Source organism: Apus apus, chromosome 13 (genome assembly GCF_020740795.1).
Source record: "Apus apus isolate bApuApu2 chromosome 13, bApuApu2.pri.cur, whole genome shotgun sequence".
Lineage (NCBI taxonomy): Eukaryota > Metazoa > Chordata > Aves > Apodiformes > Apodidae > Apus > Apus apus.
In genome coordinates, this window is record NC_067294.1 from 18,407,569 (window position 1) to 18,426,338 (window position 18,770).

The 18,770-nt window shown below is 57.5% G+C and overlaps 1 protein-coding gene across 1 annotated transcript; it reads right to left on the reverse strand.

Annotated features, from left to right (window-relative positions):
• Positions 1-8,506: 8,506 nt before the first annotated feature.
• On the reverse strand, positions 8,507-18,758 carry ZMAT2 (zinc finger matrin-type 2). The gene is made up of 6 exons (XM_051630924.1): positions 18,666-18,758; positions 15,587-15,680; positions 14,985-15,108; positions 13,675-13,748; positions 11,458-11,603; positions 8,507-9,331 (listed from the first exon to the last, which is right to left on the reverse strand). The coding sequence occupies exons 1-6, from the start codon at positions 18,681-18,683 to the stop codon at positions 9,188-9,190; spliced, it is 600 nt and encodes a 199-aa protein (XP_051486884.1). The 5' UTR covers positions 18,684-18,758; the 3' UTR covers positions 8,507-9,187.
• Between the last annotated feature and the right edge of the window lie 12 nt (positions 18,759-18,770).

The following is an 18,770-nucleotide window of genomic DNA, read 5'->3' on the forward strand; positions in this document are numbered from 1 at the left end:
GTCGACCGGAGCCGGACGCACCTGGGAAGGGGGCTGACCCCAGGGACGTCCCGTTAACGGCGGTGAGAGCTCCGGTGAGACCGATCGCTGCCCGGGGCACCGGTATTACCCCGCAGATGCTGCGCTCGTCCCCGCGGTAGATTAAGAAGAGCCTGGATCGCGGCGGCTGCCAAATCCCCCAGCCGCGTCCCCCGCCGTGCCGGTCCTAACCTTTACCAGATGGTTAAGCCCCTCCAGACTTGATTACATTTCCCCGCACACCGTTTTCCTTGTAATGCGGAGTTTTTAATTACCGGAGCAGGAGGGATTATAGCCCTGGATAAAGCTGAGCCCATCCGCGCGGAGGCACCGAGAGACGCCCCCCCCAGACCCCCAGCTTTCCCTGCCTGCTCCCACCCCGGCACCCCGCCTGCCCGCAGCCCCGCGCCTCTAATCCCGCTCTCCCACCGGGCACCCCATGCCAGCCCCCCACGGGCTCTCGGGGCCGCAGACCCAAGGACCTGCCCGCCCTCCCTCCCCGCGGCTCCCCCCGCTGGCACAAACTTTCCGCCCCCTGCGGAAGGCGAGGGGGAGGCGGGTGCGTACCCAGCCGCGGGTCCCCACAGGCCCCCGGAGGGAGACAAACGGAGCCCCCTGCGTCCCCCCCCGGCCCTTCCTCGCCCCGGTACCGGTCACGGTCCCTCTTCTGGCCGATCCGTTCTTCCCGCAGACCCGTCTCCAGCCGGCGCCGCTCCTGGGCAGCTCCGCGCGTCCCCTCCCACCGGCGCCGTTCCCGGGGGCGTTCGGTACCGGGACGGGGCGGCCGCCCCCCCTCCCGCCGCCCCGCGGCTGCCGGGGCGCGGATAATCCCCTAACGATCTAGTTAAGGGCTCGGGGGGCTCGGAGCGGCTTTAGCCGTGCACTGATATTTCACCGCCTTTGTCTCTGTCTCCCGGTCCCCGGTGGGAAGGGAACGGCCGGCCCCAGCCGCCCCCCACCCCCCGACCCCCCCCCTCAGCTCCGCACGGGAACCCGCGTGGGAGGCAGGATCCAGGAGCGACCGGGAGACCGGAGGAAGCAGGAGGCAGAGGGGCTGGAGGGGTTTGTCGAGCTTCGGAAGGGGGGTTTGTCCGCGGAACCCACGCGGGACTCGCCGGTCAGGGAGAGGCGCGGGAGAGGTGGCCCGAGGGGCGAGCGGGTGGAGGGAAAGGCGACTTGGCTTACAGGTGGGCTCGGGTGGCACCGGGACAGCTCCCGGTGAGTGAAGCCCGGGCTGCCTCGGTCACGGCCATCCCGCCCGCTCCATTTCCTCCCCCTCCCCAATCTCCCACGCCACGACCACTCCTGGGTGTCGTTGTCAACCCCCCCGCACGGATCTGGTTCTGTCCCATCCCCCCATCTCCCCCGCTCTTGCCCCCCCCCCCCCCCCCCCACCCTGCATCACCCCCCAGCCCTGCCCGGGGCTGGGACCCCGCGGGTGGGATGGCTGGGGCAGGGCGGCTCAGGGCTCCCCCAGAGGGTTGCTCAGGCCAGGGGGGATCTGAAGGGAGGTCGACACTCTACACAGGGATTTTCGGGGGTCTCTCCCCCTCCCATTTCCCTTCCCCGTTCCCCCCTCAATCCCCCTTTCCCGTCTCCGATCAAGTGCGTTCCGGGAAAATCCCCGGAGCGGCTCTCGCCCTTTTGTTTGATTAAAATATTCATCCTCCCCCCTCGGGGTGCAACCTGCTGCCGGCAGGATCCGAGCCCCCCCGCCTGCTCCTGCCTGCCCTTTTCAGGCTTTGCTCGACGATGCCTCGGCGCCCCCCCCCCCGTAACGGGAGGGAAGCGTGGAGCCGTGTCCCCCTGCCCCTCCTCCCCCACGGGAGGTTAAGGGCTAGTCCCAGCCTGTTCTTTTTCCTCACCTTCCCAAACCTCGAGGTCCCTTCCTGCCCTCCCCTCCCCGTCCCCACCCCCCTTCTCCACCGATTCCAGAGAACCGAAAAGTGAAGGGCTTGAAAGGGGGCACAGGCTTGTTCCGAGGATCCGTTTCCCCAAGGAAAAGGCACAGGCTGGGTGGGGGTGCTGCAGAGGGGTGGGGGATCCAAAAAAGAGCCTTTTTCGCGCGGGGTGGTGGGGGCATAACAGGAAGGTAGGGAGCAGGATGAGGGAGATGGCATGGAGACAGTCTGGCTCCCCAACTAACACCCCGCTTCATGTCCTGCAGATGATCCCAGAGGAGAGTCCAGCTGCCAGCCCACTTCTCTCAGGAATCAGGATGCAGCCAGAAGCTTGTTTTCAGAAGACGCTGGAAGCTAGGAGAAGGGGGGGGTGTCTGTCTGAGCTGTCTTGGCACAGGCGGGCGGGTGGCCGGGTGCTGCAGGTCGGCACGGATGTGCCTTGGCAAGGCCAGCCGGAGGTATCAGGGTGGGATGGAGCAGGAGCTGCCGCAGGTCGAGCCTCCTTGGAAGAGCCACAAAGGGTGGAGGGCCCCTCACCAGCTGCCCGCGGGCACCAAACCCTGCCCAGCCACCACCCTCGCTCTGTTCTCCTGCCCGCTGCAGGCAGCAGGAGGGTCTGCAAGAGAAGCTGTCCCTGCCAGACCGCGCGTCCCTTCCCCCAGCCCCCTCCCGGCTGCCCAGCCGTGCATGTGGGTTTGCTGCTCCCTGCTCGCTCAGAGCCAGAGCAGTTCCAGTCTGCAGAGCCCAGGAGGGCAACCGCGGTGGGAGGGGGGTCTCCGGGTGGAAGATGAGAGCAGCTCTGGCCCCGGCGGCTGGTTAACTCAGTCCTGGGTTGCTCGTGCAGGGTCAGGCGCTGGGGGGTCGGTCTTGGAAGACACAGAGCTCTGTGCAGCAGGTCAGAGCTCCCTGCATTCCCTCAGTGGGAAAACCAATGCCCTGAAGGGGGTGGTGGCCTTCTTGGTGTGTTTATCAGGGCTGGTGGAGCACTCTGCCTGCCTTGGGGTGCCGGGGTGCAACACATGGAACATGCCCAGTCTCCTTTCAGAGGCACACGGGCAGGATGAGCAGCTACGGGCAAGAGCTGGAGAAGGGAAATTAGGGGGAAAATCCTCTCTGTGAGGGTGGTAAAACTCTGGCACAGGGACCAGGCTGGGGCAGGAGTTGCCACCCTTGGAGATCCTCCTGAGCAACCTGATCTACTGGCCCTGCTCCAAGCAGGGATGTATCAGGGGTCTCCTACCTGATCAACACACGTGTGATTTGGGCAGCTCCAGTCTGCAGCAACTCATGCAGTGTTGAAGAGGTCACCAGAGGATCAGCTTCTGAGGTTTTTCAGGACACGGGAGGCCAGATCCACTCAGATTCTGGGTGAGCCAGTTCTGGCTCCCTGTAGGACACATCCTTCACTGGCAGCTTAGGAACCCATTGTCTCCACTCCTGCTTCAGAGGGGGAGATTTTCCTGCAAGCCCAAGCCTGCAAATGTCTAAAATGTCTAAAATGTCCTGTGGGAATGTCTCTCCTCTAAAATGTCCTGTGGGAATGTCTCCTCTTCTCTGGGAAGGACTGAGAAGGAAGGGTGGAGTGGGTCAGTGAGCAGGGAAGTCAGGGTGGGCGACGGTGTGATGCTTGCATGGGGGAAGAGCAGAGGTGGTGGGGGAGAGGAGGTGACAACTCTCCTTGAGCAGGAACCAGTGTGACTGATCTTGGGAACATTGTGCACAGAGCCTGAGCCTGAAGTTTTGAAAGGAGATTTTAAAAGTGATTTAAGGCTTGGAAGTTTCAGAAGGGAAAGGTAGAAAAAGGCACATTTTTCTCTGTCCCCATTTCTAGTTTTTAGCCATCTGCTTCTGTGGAGCCATCCTGGATCTCTGGGGATGCATCTCTGGAGAAGAAATTCCAATTTTTCAAGTCCTGGACAGATGCAGGGATGTGTCCTGCTTCCCCATCGCCCTTTTCATTTCTCTGTCCCCATTCCCAGGACAGAAACCACCTCTACCCTCCCACCCTCCCCTAGCCCCTGTTGGGGACAGCGTAGACCCCTGGGACACCCCTAACATCTTCATCTTCTCCCCGGGAGCTTTGCAGATCCCCCAGGTCTTCTTTTTCTCCCCCACCAGCCCTACTTCTTTCCTCCCTGTCTGGGAGATCAGTCATGGAGGGTGTCGACACGCACGCACCCGGCTCCCCCGGGAGGATGGGGAGCGTGGAGGCTGGGGGTGGTTCTGCCGCGAGAAGGCAAAGCTGCCATCAGCAAGTGCTTTGATCTGCAGACAATTACAGACGAGTGTAGGACCTCGCTCAGCTCAGCCAATAAATAATGGAATTTGTGTGTTGACACAGACAGATTTCCCCCAAACTGTCAGAGAAAGGGAGACGGAGAGTGAGGGAACGGGAGGCTGAGCGGCTGGAGGGAAGGGGAGAGGAGTGGGGTGAGGAGGGTCTGTGGGAAAACAAGGAGAAGGGGCAAGGGAGGGGGGAAGAGGAAGTTTGGGGAGGCAACGCTGATGTATGGATCTGGGCAGGGAGGAGAAAGAGCCTAAGGGACACGTTTGGAGAAGGGAAGGAAAATCAAGACAGGAACTGTGGGTGGAAAGGGGGGAGCGCTGCACGCACAGCAGGCTGGAAGCGGAGGGGGAAACAAATCTGAAGGTGGAAAAGAAAGAGAAGGAGGAACAAAGGCACGGCAGTGCCCGCGGGGCTCCCCGCTGCCTGGCAGATCACACGCTCTCCGAGCAGGGCCCGTATTCCCGCAGCGCCCCGCACAGCAGCCCCGGGCTCCGGGCGGGACGGGCTGGTGCCCGCGTGCGGAGCCAACAGCAGGAATCTGCTCGGAGAGAGCAAGTCCCCGAAAAAACCTCCCGCGGATGCCCTGTCCTCACGTCCCGCAGCTCCTCCCCATCTCCCTGATCCTTCTCCAGCCCGGAGCTGTTTGTTCTTCGGCTGATGATGGTTTTTTACTTTGCTTGTGACAAGGAAATACCTCCCCTTTGCTCAGGAACCACCACCGAGCCCTGCAGGAGCCATCCATCCTTCCAGCAGCCCTACAGCCCAACCCAGATGTGGCAGCAGATCCAACAGGGATGAGGGGCACCACCAAGGTTGTCTCCTTCCTCCCAGTTTGGAGCACTCCAGAGCACTCCCTCTTGGCCTCATCCATGGCCTGACCTGGCTCAGCACCAAGTACTGAGTGTGTGGAGAGTGGCCCCACTTGCTGAGGTCTCCAGGCCAAGCACCACTTTGCTGTAAACACCTCCCACTCTTTAAAATGAGGTGTCCAAGTTTCCCATCCAAGCACCAGATGGGAAGCAAGTAACTTCCAGCCCAGGGTGTCTACCTTCCCCTTCCCCAGACCTTCCATCCCTTCCCTATCCCTTCTGCAGAAATGCCAGCTCCACCCAGGGGCTGGGCCTTTGCCCATGCACAGATGGGGATCCCCTGGGGACACCTTGTCCCACCACATGAGGAAAGCAGGAGAGGTTACAGCTTGGGCCAAGGGTTGCCTGATTGAGGTGACACATAGTAAACAGGGTGTCCATAGAGCTGGAGGGGGTCCAGGGTTGTGTGAGATGGTACCACAACAGAAGGTCTCCTGGTGGGGCATTGGAGGCCCAGGACCCCCACAGCCTGTCCCCAGGGGAGCAGGGTTTTGGTGGCACATCCTCCTGGCACCACCATGCAGGGTCATGGTGCAGCAGGAGCCAGAGCTCCTGGGGTAACACCTATGGATGGTGTTTTACTTGATGGCAAGTGGGAAAAGCAGCTGCCTAACTGGGGCAGTGGTGACTTCTGGCCCAGGAGCTCCTGCCAAGCTCTTAAACCTCCTGTTTGGGAGGGTGGGATGTAAAACTGGGGTAAATAACCAAAAAGCTGCAACTTCTTGCTAGTTAGGTCATTGGAGGAGGTCATAATTCAGCTGGCCAAGGCAAAGCAATGCAGAGGACCAGGCTGGGACTCCTTCTCCAGATTCTCTCCAGATCCCTGATCCCAGTAATATTACTGGGATGGTGGGAATACTGGGCTGGATCAGGCTGCTGCTCTAGTCTGGGACCTGAAGACAGTGAGGGGAGGGTGGGCCAGCAGAAGAGGGCAGGGTTGAGCCCAGGAGCCCCCCCAGGTCCCTCTGAAAGAAAGGGGGGGCTGGTGCTCAGCCCCTCCATGAGGCTTCACTCCTTCTTCCCCCTTCACATTCCCCTTCCCAGGATGAGGCCCAGGAAGAAGATGGCTGGGAGAGAAGCAGCAGTGGGGGCAAGATAGGTTTGTGTTTCTCTGTCTGCTGTGACACCAGAGTGCTTCTCCAAACATGGCCACCATGGAACAGGATGGAGCCACAGGAGCCCAGCTCAGGCTCCCAGCTTCGCTGGCACAGAGGGGGTGCAGGTGGGTCTGCTGTACTGGGAGATCCTTCCCCCAGGTCCCCTGAGCTGTGAGGAGCTGCTTTGCAGGCAGGGCAGAGCCTTGGACCTTCTGCCCAGGCCCTGAGAACAAGCACCAAGCTGGCTTCAGGCACCTCCAAGCACTTCCACAGTGAGTCCAGGCAGTATGCCCCCAGCCTGAACATGGAAACCACGAGAAAAGTCCCTCCTTACTCCACCAGATCCCAGTTTTCACCTATGGAAGAGCTGCATCCCCTTTTGGCAAGAGTGAAGTGGGAATCAGCAGGCTTAGAACACTTGGGCCCCTTGCTGGGCTGGGAAGCAGGGAGCAGAGCTGGGACCTCCCCCTCAGAACCCCAAACCCTGACCCAGCAGGGCACATGCAGGAGCCTCACAACCCAGCACGGAGGTGGAGAGCACTAAAGAGCTGCCACAGAGAACTCTGGAGAACCATGGAAAACCATGGAGAACCAGTGCTGCAGTGATGGGGGCAGTAAGCGAAGGGTTAACACCCCACAGCAGCACTAAACCTTGATGGGAGCAAAGGGTTAAGGTGGGGTGGAAGCAGGGAATGTTATCCCTTTCTTCTCTAAATATTATTTCCTCCCATGAAACCAGCTTTTCATCCTTGGCTAGAGGCAGCTCCTGCTGCTGGGAATCCAGCAGGAGCTTGAATCTGCTGCCTCACACCCCAGTGCTCCCAGCAAGCGCTGAGATGGAGCTGAGCTCCCCAGTGCAGGGACACTGGGGCTTCAGCCCAGGGGTGCAGATGGAGCCTGGGGGTCACTGGGGGTGCAGATGGCCTCGGGATGGAGCCTGGGGGTCACAGGCTTCTTACCAAAGAGGAATCTCATAGATGAGATTCCCACCATGCTGGGGAGGGATTTCCTTTCCCTCTCCCAGGATGGAGATCCGCAGGCAAGGACACTGGGACAGGCTGCACGATGCCCACCATCTCCCTGGGAAGGTTTTCTGGGGGCTGCCCATGTCACACCTCCCCCCTTGGGTGCTCCGGGGTGGACAGGAATGGTTGGGATGCTCCATGGGGGGAAGCAGGGCAGCAGCCACCAGCTGCAAGGTGAGGAGTGAAGGCGCAGGAGCAGCCCAGGCCCCTTCCCCAGGGGCACAAACAGGATTCAGGCAGGAGCAGTGGGGGTCTGGGTGTCTGCAGAGCTGGTGGTTGGGCTAAAATGGCTGCTGCTCCATCTTCTCTGGAACGTCCTAAACTTTTAATGCGCAGGGAAGGGCGGCAGCAGCCCCTGCACACCCCGGAGGGCACAGAGGCACCAGCCTCTCCTCTCTCCCATTCAGCCAGAGCCACGTGCTGCAGTCTGAGCAGCGGCGGGGACGTGGCTGGAATGAAAGTGGCCTCTCCAGCTCCAGCCTTTTGCTGAAGTCAAAGGATTGCCAAGTTAAAAGGGTCAAACCTCCAAGGACAGCTGTGTCTGCCTGGCTATATATCATTTCAATAGCATCTTCAATGGGGATTATAATCTGAATTGAAGCGGAAAGACCCGAGGCAATGAAGCTGTCAGCAGCCTAAGATTAAGGAATTAAAACAGCAGCAAAGCACTACAGGATTTGTTCTAGATGTATTAGAAAGAGCAGGCGAAACGCACGGCAGCCTTCCCAGGGTCGGGAATTTCTTATGAGTACAGAGAAGGGCAAGAGCAAGGAGCTCATCCATGTACACAGAAAAGAGAAGGGGGAGCGAGATGGAGCCATGGAAAGCCTGGCACGCAGGATGTGACTCAGAGCTGTGGAGGGAAATGAGTCACAGCAGGTCTGAGGGAGGTAAATACAAGCTGGGATGAAGTGGACTTGAGGGAGGGCAGAGGTGAGAAGACACTGATCAGCAGCAGACAGGGAAAAAATGGCCTTTAATATACTAAAGCTGGTACATTCTGGAACACAGCCCAGCCTGCTGGGAATGCAGGTCCCCAGCCCCACCACCCCTGCCCCTCTCTCCTCCCCCCCCCTCCCATGTTCTTACACTCATCTTCAGAATGACTTTCAAAAGGCAAGACCAGCAGCACCTGCACAGGGGAGCTGGCAGCTGAGCTGAGAGGGGGTGACAAGCCCAGCCTTGGCCACCATCGAGGTCCTCAGAAGGCACCACCAGCTCTGCCCAGCTCGGGAGGGAGCAGCAGCTCTTCTGAGCAGGAAGCAGAAGCTCTCAAAGCAAAGAAGGAATGAAACTCCCACCAAAGGACTCATTAAAATGATCCATTTATTTCTGGCCAATTGCACACACGTTTCTCTCATCCACTCCACCCTAGATCAGTTGTGGGGCGGGAATTTCTCCCCTGCCTTAAAGATAACAAAGTTATGGGACGAAACACAAAGAGAAGCAGGGAAGTAACCCTTGGAGAGTAAAATACAGAGGCAAGTTTTGGTGCCCCAGGCTCCAGGCAGCCCGCAGCTCTCATGGAGATGCAGCATGGAGATGCTCACTGAGGCACCTTTCCTTCAGCTGCAGGATCCAAACAGAAACACGATCTCAAACACAAGGCCTGGGTGACAACTGCAACAACCAGGGCCTGGAACAACCATGCCTGGTTGACATCTAGATGAATCCTGAACCAGGCCACCTGCACAGCACTGCTGCACTTCACTGACACAAAAAGGCACCCAGCAGAACACTTCCCTGCGTGCAGGAGGCTGTGGAGTGGGGATGAGCAGCTGGATCTAGGACACAGGAGGAGATGGGAAGCTAATGACAGGCGGGGCTGGTTCTGCAGCACAGGCAGAGCAGGGAATTGCTTTTTCGACTCCTCCAGCTGACTTCTACTGGGAGGTTTACATACAAGTCCTCAATCAAGTCTTTTAAGAGATATCCAGAGTCCCCTGGGTAAAAACAATCTGTTTCAAGAAAGAGGAGAGTCCAGAGCTGCTCAGTGATTCTTTTTGGTTGAGCCAAAACCAGAGAAACCCATCACTGCTGCCATTTCATCATCCTCTTCAAAGGTCAGGTCTTCCTCTGCCCGCCTCTTCTTCTCTCTCTGCTTCTCCTTCTTGTAGGCTTTGGCCTTCTCCTCCTGCACCAATGGACAGAACAGCAAAATGGTTTGAACCTCCTGAGCCCAGCTCTAGAGACAGCAGGCATTGCACAGGTAACCCCAGTCCTACCAACAGCTGAGAGAGTCAGGGTGTTCAGCCTGGAGAAGAGAAGGCTCCAGGGAGCCCTTAGAGCACCTTCCAGTGCCTGAAGGGGCTCCAGGAAAGCTGGGGAGGGACTTGGGACAAGGGTTTGTAGTGAGAGGACAAGGGGTGAAGGATTAAAACTGGAAAAGGGAGATTTAGGTGAGACATTAGGAAGAAATTATTTAGTGTGAGGGTGGTGAGACCCTGGCCCAGGCTGCCCAGGGAAGCTGTGGCTGCCCCATCCCTGGAAGTGTTGAAGGGCAGGTTGGATGGGGCTTGGAGCAGCCTGGGCTGGTGGGAGGTGTCCCTGCCCATGCAGGGTGCTGGACCTAGATGATCTTTAAGGTCCCTTCCAACTCAAACCATTCCATGATTCCATGAACAACACACATGCTGTCTGAGGAAATCACCAACCAGCAGCAATCCTGGACTGCAGCCCCTCAGAAGGAGGTTTCCCCATTGTCTCCAGACCATCCCAAGAGCAGTCTCACAGGAGACATAGCCAAAAGAAGCATTATGAAACTCTCTTTTCCAGAATTTGTCTGGAATCCATGCAGGGGCAGGAAGGAGCTGCCTGTAAAGCAGCAGGCCTTTCCCTCCTAGGATGCCCTGTCCCAGTGGCCATGGCGCAACGTGGCTGCCTGGTGGTGCTCAGCCTGGCAGAGCATCAGCTGCTCACTGGAAGAGAAGCTGAAGCTCTGAAAGGCTTTGGGAGGTTTTGGCAGCAAAGCGTTTGTGCTGCTCTAATCAAAGTGTTTTGCTCTGCCAGGATCACAAGCCCTGGAACAGTGCCAGGCTGGGGCTGGGAGATGTGGCAGCGTGGCCAGGGCTCCTGTCTTGGCAACTGCTCCTGCCATTCCCAGCACCAGCCCCTGGGCTCAGCTCCTGCCCACAGCCGTGCCCTGCAGGGGCCACACCAAAAGCTGCTGCTGCTGCCTTGGTGGCCACACACTGACTGGGGCCTGTAGGAGAGCTGGGGGGGACTGTGTACCAAGGTGTGTAGCGATAGGATGAGGGGCCATGGCCTTAAGCTAGAGCAGGGGACATTCAGGTTGGATTTCAGGAAGCTCTTTACAGTGTAGGTGGGGAAGCACTGGAACAGGTTGCCCAGAGAGGTGGTGGAAGCCCCATCCCTGGAGACATTTAAGGTCAGGCTTGACAGGGCTCTGAGCAACTTGATTTAGTTAAAGTGGGATTGGAGGAGATGACCTTTAAAGGTCCTTTCCAACCCAAAGCCTTCTATGATTCTATAGTTCTACAACTGGCAGCAGCTTTTCAACCCCCAGCTCTGCTAGGGCACTGGTCTCCTACACCCCTAAACAGAGCAGGCTCAGTGGCACCACAGAGCAGAGCACCCTGACAGAGCAGCCCTGTGGTGTATCAAAGCTCAGGCCTTGGGGCAGGGAGACTCCAACCCATAGTGATTTTTAACCTTTGGTTTGTCTGTGAACTGCTGATGGAGGAGAAGTCTCCACAGAAGCTCCCTGACTGTGAGAACTTTGTCAGGCTTCTCCACGTCAGGGAGCTGACACCCATGCCCAGGTCTGAGAGGACTCTGCTATCTTTCCCTGCCTCCACACACATCTCACACCACAGCACTCTGCTCACAAAAGCCTTCCACACCTGGGGAGGCCACTCAGAAGCAACATGCCATGTGGAGAAGGATCCCAGCAATCCTAAAACCCACAGATAAGGGACAATGACACAGACCTGCTGATCAGAGCACACAAGTGCAAACACAAGGAAAGGGAGAAAAAACCCAGGTGCATCATCAGGGCTGTGCTGCTCCCTGGGAACCTGAAGTGTCACAAATGATCCTCACACAAAGAGGGAGCAGGGGGTTCCAGGGACAGCAGCAGCAAACTTCTCAAAAAGCAAAGACCCAAGCCCCAATCACTGCAGCAGACAAGCTGCTACCAAGAGCAAGGCTTCTGTAGAACAAGATTAGGAACCAGGGCTGATTCCCTCACAAAACATGCTTCTGGGGGGCTTGGCTTCATCACCTGCTGCTCAGACTCACCTCCTCACGGAGCTCCTTCATCCTCTCCTCAAAGTCATAGTCCTTCTGCTTCTCCTCCATCTTCTTCTTGTTCACCTCAAAGCGTTTCTTCACCTGGTCCAGCGTGGAGCGCTCCACCCGCATGGACATGCCCAGGTTTCTCTGGTCTAGAGAACAGGAGCAGAACCAGCTGTGAGCAGCAGAACCCTTCGCCTTCAGACATCCACACACAGCCCCTGTCCTGGTCCTAATTTAAGGACCTCAGCATGGCAGCCTCTTCCTGCCTGCCACCCCTGTGTCCAGCTCTGGAGCCCCCAGCATAAGAAGGATGTGGAGCTCCAGGAGTGAGTCCAGAGGAGGCCCCGGAGATGATGGGAGGGCTGGAGCAGCTCTGCTCTGGAGACAGGCTGGGAGAGTTGGGGTGTTCAGCCTGGAGAAGAGAAGGCTCCAGGGAGACCTTAGAGCACCTTCCAGTGCCTGAAGGGGCTCCAGGAAAGCTGGGGAGGGGCTTGGGACAAGGGCAGGGAGGGATGGGATGAGGGGAATGGTTTCAAGCTGGAAGAAAGGAGATTTAGGTTGGACATCAGGAAGAAATTCTTTGCTGTGAGGGGGGTGAGACCCTGGCCCAGGCTGCCCAGGGAAGCTGTGGCTGCCCCATCCCTGGGCAGGGTTGGTTGGGGTTGAAGGGCAGGTTGGATGAGGCTTGGAGCAACCTGGGCTGGTGGAAGGTGTCCCTGCCCTTGGCAGGGGGGTGGAAGTAGATGCTCTTAATGGTCCCTTCCACCCCAAACCAGTCTGGGATTCCATGATCTCTGACTGTCTGGTGCAACGCAGCCTTGGGGCTCCCAACACGGGGACCCCAACCCTGTCCCACAGCACGTGCTGACAGACCCTCTGCCTCCTCAGCAGCCACCAGGCTGCCAGAGCTCGCTGGGAGGTGACAGTTTGTGTTTTCCCCTCTCCCTCCCAGATCCAAGCTGACCAATGAAGACTTCAGGAAGCTGCTCATGACCCCGCGGGCTGCGCCAACGTCGGCGCCACCGTCCAAATCTCGCCACCATGAGTGAGTAGGACTGTGGGAGTCCAGGGCAGTGGTGGAGTCCCCAAACCTGGGGAGGTTTCAAAGCCATGTAGGGACATGGGTTAGTGCTGTCCTGGGCAGTGCTGGGGAATGGTTGGACTGGATGGTGTTAAAGGTCTTTTCCAACCCAAATGATTCCATGTCTATGATTCAGTTTCCTCACCCCCTTCACCTAAAAGCACAAGGCTGTGACACATTTAGTTTTCTTTCCCTTCTTTGCCCTCAGGGCCTCTTCTGAACCCCTTGTTGCTCAAAGGTTCAGCAGCCAAGCATGCAGGTCTGGATCACATCCATCCCTTCTGAAAAGGGACCATTTGTTGACATCCACTGGGAGCCAAAACCACCTTCAGGAGTGGAACAATGTGCCAAGAGCGTGTCAGTGCGTCCTGCTGCTCCTGTGCCTTTCCCTCTTTCCCCACACTCTAAGCACACCAAGCAGCAACACCCAAAGTCAATGGAATGAGGGTCAGTTGAAGGAGGGTGCACTCCTCTTCCTCTAGTTAAAACACAGTAAGAAACAGGCAGATAAACTGGTAATTCTTATCTCAGGCTGGGTTAACTGTATGATTAGAGCAATGGAGAGAAGAACCAGAGGTGGGCACAGGACAGGAACACCACCAAACAGCTGGTCCCAGCTCTGGGGTTGTCCTGCCCCACTCCTGTCTCTGCTCATCCTCAGCAAACCCAAGCCTCCATCCTTGGACACTCTGATCCCCACTCTGGAGCTCAGGGACCAGCTAGTTTGGAGCTTCATGCTCAGCTTTTACAGAGAAGCTTCTGATCAAAACAACGGGCTAAAGTCCCATGCCTTTTACTTACTCAAGAATTCCTTTAAAGTTTTGGTTCTGTAAAAAAGCCAATTCCATCTTTTCAAAGGAGACATCAGGGTTTGCTCACCCTCACAGCACAGAGTGTGGGGAAAGTATTTCCCAGTGCCCAGGGTAAATCAGTCACTACTTCTTCAGGGCTTATTCCACAGGAATAGTCCAGCAGCCTGGAGGAGGTGCCAGGAGACAAAGCAGCAGCTTATGAGCTTCATCCTGATCTCCAGAGCTCACCCTGGCCCACTATAAGTGCTCAGACACTGGTGATGTGTGGAGGAACAGCCCTGAGTGCTGCAGCAGCCTCCAACCCTCCAGCAGAGCAATGGTCCTTACGTTTTTTGCCATTGATGTGATCCAGGAAGTTGATGGAATCTTTCACCACGCAGTCGCAGACGTTGCAGTAATACCTGGCAGGAGAGAGAGAGGAAACATCAACACCAAAGCATGAGACCAACCTCACCTCACAGGACAACTCGTTGAGATCATCTGAAACATGGGAATTGCCTGGCACTTGGGATACAGCTCCTTTCTCCAGGGGGAAAATACAAAAAATAAGAGGCTGCTTCCAGTGGAGAGCCCCAGTGAGAACAGTGCACAGCCTGGACTGACAGAGGTGATCTGTGGTACATCAGCCACAGCATTGTCCCCTCCCAGTCACAGCCACCATGGTGGGAGGGCAGGCTGGGCTGGAGACAGGGCTGGCCACAGCCTGGGTCCCCAGCCCCTGAGGGATCTCTCTGCTGCCAGGCAGGTCCTCCCCTCCCCATTGGAGGCAGCAGCAGCCCTGCCCATCCTGGGCAGAAACCCAGGCCAGGATCACACTTCCAGCCCCGGATGGGATCAGGGCTCTGTATCCCCCTGTCACTGCTGGTTAGGCAGCCAGGGGTGCTCTTCCCAACTCTGTGCATCCTCCTCAAGTTCTCCAGGGCTTAGGATGAGCTGGGAATCCTTTCAGCCTTTGCCCAAACATGATCCACAGGAACAGTGGCCTAACACCACTGCTAAGGACTGGCTTCAGAGCAAGGGGAAATGGCCTCAAGTTGTATCTCAGGAGGTTTAGATTTGATATTAGAAGAAACTTCTTCACTGAAAAGCTCATTAAACATTGCCCAGGCTGCTGAGGGAGGGGGTTAAATCACCATCCCTAAAGGTGTTTAGAAGCTGAGTAGATGTGGTGCTGAGGGACATGGCTCAGCACTGAACTTGGTAGAGTTAACTGTCAGTAGAATTGGGCTGTGGTTGGACTTGAGGATCTTAAAGGTCTTTTCCAACCCCAACAACCCTGTGTGGTTCTGTTTCTGGATGCTTCTCCCATTCCCAGTGCACAGAACCTCAAATCAGGAACCCAAATTATCAGCAGAGAGGGGCTTGCTGCAAGCTGGCCTGGGGAGCAACACGAGCCAGGCAGGCAGCAGAGACCTGCCTTGTTTTTTCAGGAGAGCAGAGCAGCCCTGGCACAGAGTGACAGTGCCCCAGGGGGCTCAGCACCCACTGCCCCTCCAGCACAGGACCCAGTTCAGGTGTCACACACACAGCACCACAGCAGCGAGCTCAGAGGGGGGTGAGAGGGAGACCCCCCCAAGGCACTGCAGGGGCTCACTGCTGTACCACAGCCCCAGGAACCCCCAGACATCAGGACCTACCCTCCCATCTCGGACTGGGGAGTGGTTTTGGTGATGACAATGGTTTTGCCCAGCTTGGATTCCAGGTCCACTTTGTAGTCGCGGTGCCGCAGCAGTTCCCTCTTGACGGGCTGGGCTGGTTTGCCTGAAGCACAAGCAGAAAAACAAAGTGTTTGTCAGAGAAGGTCCAGCTCGAGGTGTTGGGCTTCATGTTGCCCTTGATGAAGAGGGGCCTGCTGGGAGCTTGGGAACTGCCTGATTCATGCAGAAATGGCAATTGTTTATTTTTTTTAACCAGTAAAGATTTAATTTCCTCCTCACTGTCTCCTGCTTCCTCTTAGCACCAGGTGGGCCTGTGAGGTATCTCCAGCTCTGGTGTGGGTCACACTTCAAGATCTCCTTGTTTCCAGGGGCTGACTGCTCCTCTCCCACCCCAAAGAACAGGCAGAGCAAGGCACAGGTTCTCAGTAATTACTTTTTGCCAAAAAAAAACCCAAACAACTCATTCAGTGGCAAGCACAGGGAAAAGGATGGGACCAAGCCAGCCTTCCAGTGCTGCTTCCCTGTGGGATTTCACTCCCTGGAGGCCAGCAGAGCCTGCCTGCAGCCTGCACACCACGCACCATCTTTCTTCTCTCTCTCTTCCGTGAGCCTCTTCTCTGCCAGCTTCTCATACTCATCCTTGTCCCACTTCCGGCGGAAGTCCAGGTTCTTGGTCTGAGAGGGAAACAAAGTGTTTGATAGTATGAAAACATTCATGGTACAAGTGGAGCAGCTCAGAGGGGAGCCAGGGGAAAGAGGTGGAATCACTTGGCCAGCAAGGCCACAGCAGTAAAATTGGGGCACCACATTATATCCCCCTGTCCTCTGTTTTTTTAATTGAAGGATTAAGGAAGCAGCTTGAGGGAATAACCCTCAGCAGGTCTGAGGCCACCTCTTCTAGAAGGATCTCGAAGCACTGAGAAAAGTAATGACTTTATCTTCACAGCACCTGATGGGCTCACCCAGGCTTTGGCTGCAAGGACAGACACAAAGGGCAGATACAGGGACTTCTGACAAGGGAGATCCCACCTGGACCACTGTGGCCAGTTCTGGAACCCCCAACACAAGAAGGACATGGAGCTCCAGGAGTGAGTCCAGAGGAGGCCACAGAGACGATGGGAGAGCTGGAGCAGCTCTGCTCTGGAGCCAGGCTGGGGGAGTTGGGGTGTTCAGCCTGGAGAAGAGAAGGCTCCAGGGAGACCTTAGAGCAGCTTCCAGTGCCTGAAGGGGCTGCAGGAAAGCTGGGGAGGGGCTTGGGACAGGGAGGGATGAGACAAGGGGGAAGGGTTTTCAGCTGGAAGAGGGAAGATTTAGGTTGGACATTAGGAGGAAATTCTTCACTATGAGAATGGTGAGACCCTGGCCCAGGTTGCCCAGGGAAGCTGTGGCTGCCCCATCCCTGGCAGTGTTGAAGGGCAGGTTGGATGGGGCTTGGAGCAACCTGGGCTGGTGGGAGGTGTCCCTGCCCATGCAGGGGTTGGATCTGGATGATCATTAAGGTCTCTTCCAACCCAAACCATTCCAAGAAAAGCTCTGAAGGCCCCTCTGGCACAGAGGGACATGCCAGGGAAGCACAGGCATGAAACTCAGGATGAGCTGTCCTGCTCCCACAGCCAGGCTGGGAAGGGAGGGAACCTCCCTGAGTCACCCCCTGAGGCCCTGCTCTGCAAGGACAGGATAAGCTGCAGGAGGAGAAGCTGGATTCAGGTGAAGCTGGTGCTGAAGAACACAAAGGCTGTTGTTTTCTGTTTCTCTCTCCTCACTAGGGCTGAGAGTGGGAGGGACTGGACAAGATTCCCTCTTCCATCCACAGCCACCCTCACCAGCCCAGCAGCACCCAGGGCCCTGCACCCCGCGTGGCTCAGACACCTCAGACACTTTTATCTTCTCCAGAAGACAAGTCTGGTTTGCTCAGAAAGCTGCATTTCACCTCCCAAGAGCCTCTCAGTTTCATATTAAAAGAAGAGAACAAAAGGACAGATGCATTTTAAAACACCTCCAGGAAAGCAGGACTCCCCCATCCCCCACTGCCTTCTCCACTCACCCAAATCAAGAATCCAATCACAATCCAAGGGAAATAAATCCCATTTGAAGCTAGAGCAGCAGCAGAGTCATTTAATGTTTTCTCCCCTGGCAATCCTTCAAATGGAACCAACAACTACTGATAGGAATGAAAATGCCTTAGGGAGGTGTAGAAAAATTCTCATTTATTCCCAGAGCTTCTTAAGCACTTTAAGCATGTCATAACAGGGCTTATTAACCAGCCTGAGCCACAGAAAAGAAAATACCACCCAGTGTAAATGAACGTTTGGGGGTGTTTTCCAGCCTCTCCTGCACCCCAGCACATCATCACACACCACGGCTGGTGGGAGCCCGGGGGGAGGTGATTTACTTGCTGCTTCACTCTCCTTTTGTAATAAAAAGGAAGGAGTTTTTTGCAGCTCTTTTACCCATCTCCCTCATCCAGGCACAGGGAAAGAAATGAAACCCAAATGCATGACAAGATCCTGGCTAGAGATCATCCAACAGAACCCTTCTTAACCAACCTGGTGGAGACTAAGGTGCCTGCAAGCCCCAAAATCTTCTTCCAAGACCTGCTCTGGATGACAGAGAGTATTTCCCAAGCAAGTAACAGCAATTAAATACCAGCAGTGCCCCACAGCCTCCTGCTCCCTCTGGAGGTGGACACTGAATGACCTGCCCAGTACCAGCATCAAAGCCTGTAAAATGGAATCCAGTTTGGCCGGATCCAACAGGAATGCAGCCCCCAGGCCCCCCTCCCGGGCAGCCCGGCTGCACCCTGACCTGTCCCAGCTCTGCTCCCTTCTCAGCAAGTGGCTTCCAGTTCAGGAAGCTGGGCCAAGGAGACAGAGGAGAGCAGCCCCCGCGGCGCTGCCCGGGTGTCTCTGGAGGGGTTTCAGCTGGTCTGGGTCTCCAGACACATCACACCAACCTCACTTAAGTGGTCTCAGCAGCCCAACACCAAATCCCGCAGGATCCACACAGACCTCACCGCCACGAGACACAAACTGAACAAGGTTAATAAAATAATCAAGTCACACGGGAGCAATCAGAGGCTCCGGGGTCAGTCACGGACAGGCCGGTCTCTCTGCGCGGGGCCGGCGGCCACACGCAGCAAACGGACAGGACAGTGAAAGGGGTGGGAAGCAGCAACCCCTTCCCGGAGGAGCCGAGAAGCACCAGGGCAGGACAAGAGGCGAAGGGAGCGGAGCTGCCAGCAGCCCGCACCGCCCGGCCCCAGGGGCGGTTCCCGCGGGGGCTGAGGCGGGGGCAGATCCCCCGGGGCTGCAGCGGATCTCCCGCCCCCCCCGGCTGCAGCACAGGACGGGACCGTCCCCGCCGCCGCCCTGAAGACCCCGCAGCCTTCCAGGGCCCCCAGATCTGCCCCCACCCGCGGGCAGAGGGTGTGACCGGCCGGGATCGGGGCTCCCCGCGCCCCCCAGGCCCCGCCGCGCCCCCCCCGGGCCCTCACCCCGCAGGCCCCGCAGGCCCCGAGCGGGCCCGGCCCGGCCCCCGCCCCTCCGAGCGGCCCCAGCCCCGGCCGGGGGGCGGCCCGGCAGGAGGGCAGGGGGGCAGGGGGACAGCCCGGCAGGAGGGCAGGGGGACAGCCCGGCAGCCCGGCCCGCTCCCCGCTCCTACCCCGCTGCCCGACGCCATCTTGAGGGAGCAGGCGGCGAGGGAGCGGCGACTGTCGCCCGGGCCGTAAAGCGAGGCAGTCCGCCCGCGCACCACCGAGCGCCGCCG

Bases quoted from the DNA above. Each gene is read 5' to 3' on its own strand.
- ZMAT2 (XM_051630924.1), bottom strand. The intron at 13,749-14,984 runs GTAGGTCCTGAT...CTCTCCTGCCAG, and splicing joins CCCCAGTCCGAGATGGGAGG to GTATTACTGCAACGTCTGCG. The intron at 9,332-11,457 runs GTGAGTCTGAGC...CCATTGGTGCAG, and splicing joins TGAAGGAGCTCCGTGAGGAG to GAGGAGAAGGCCAAAGCCTA.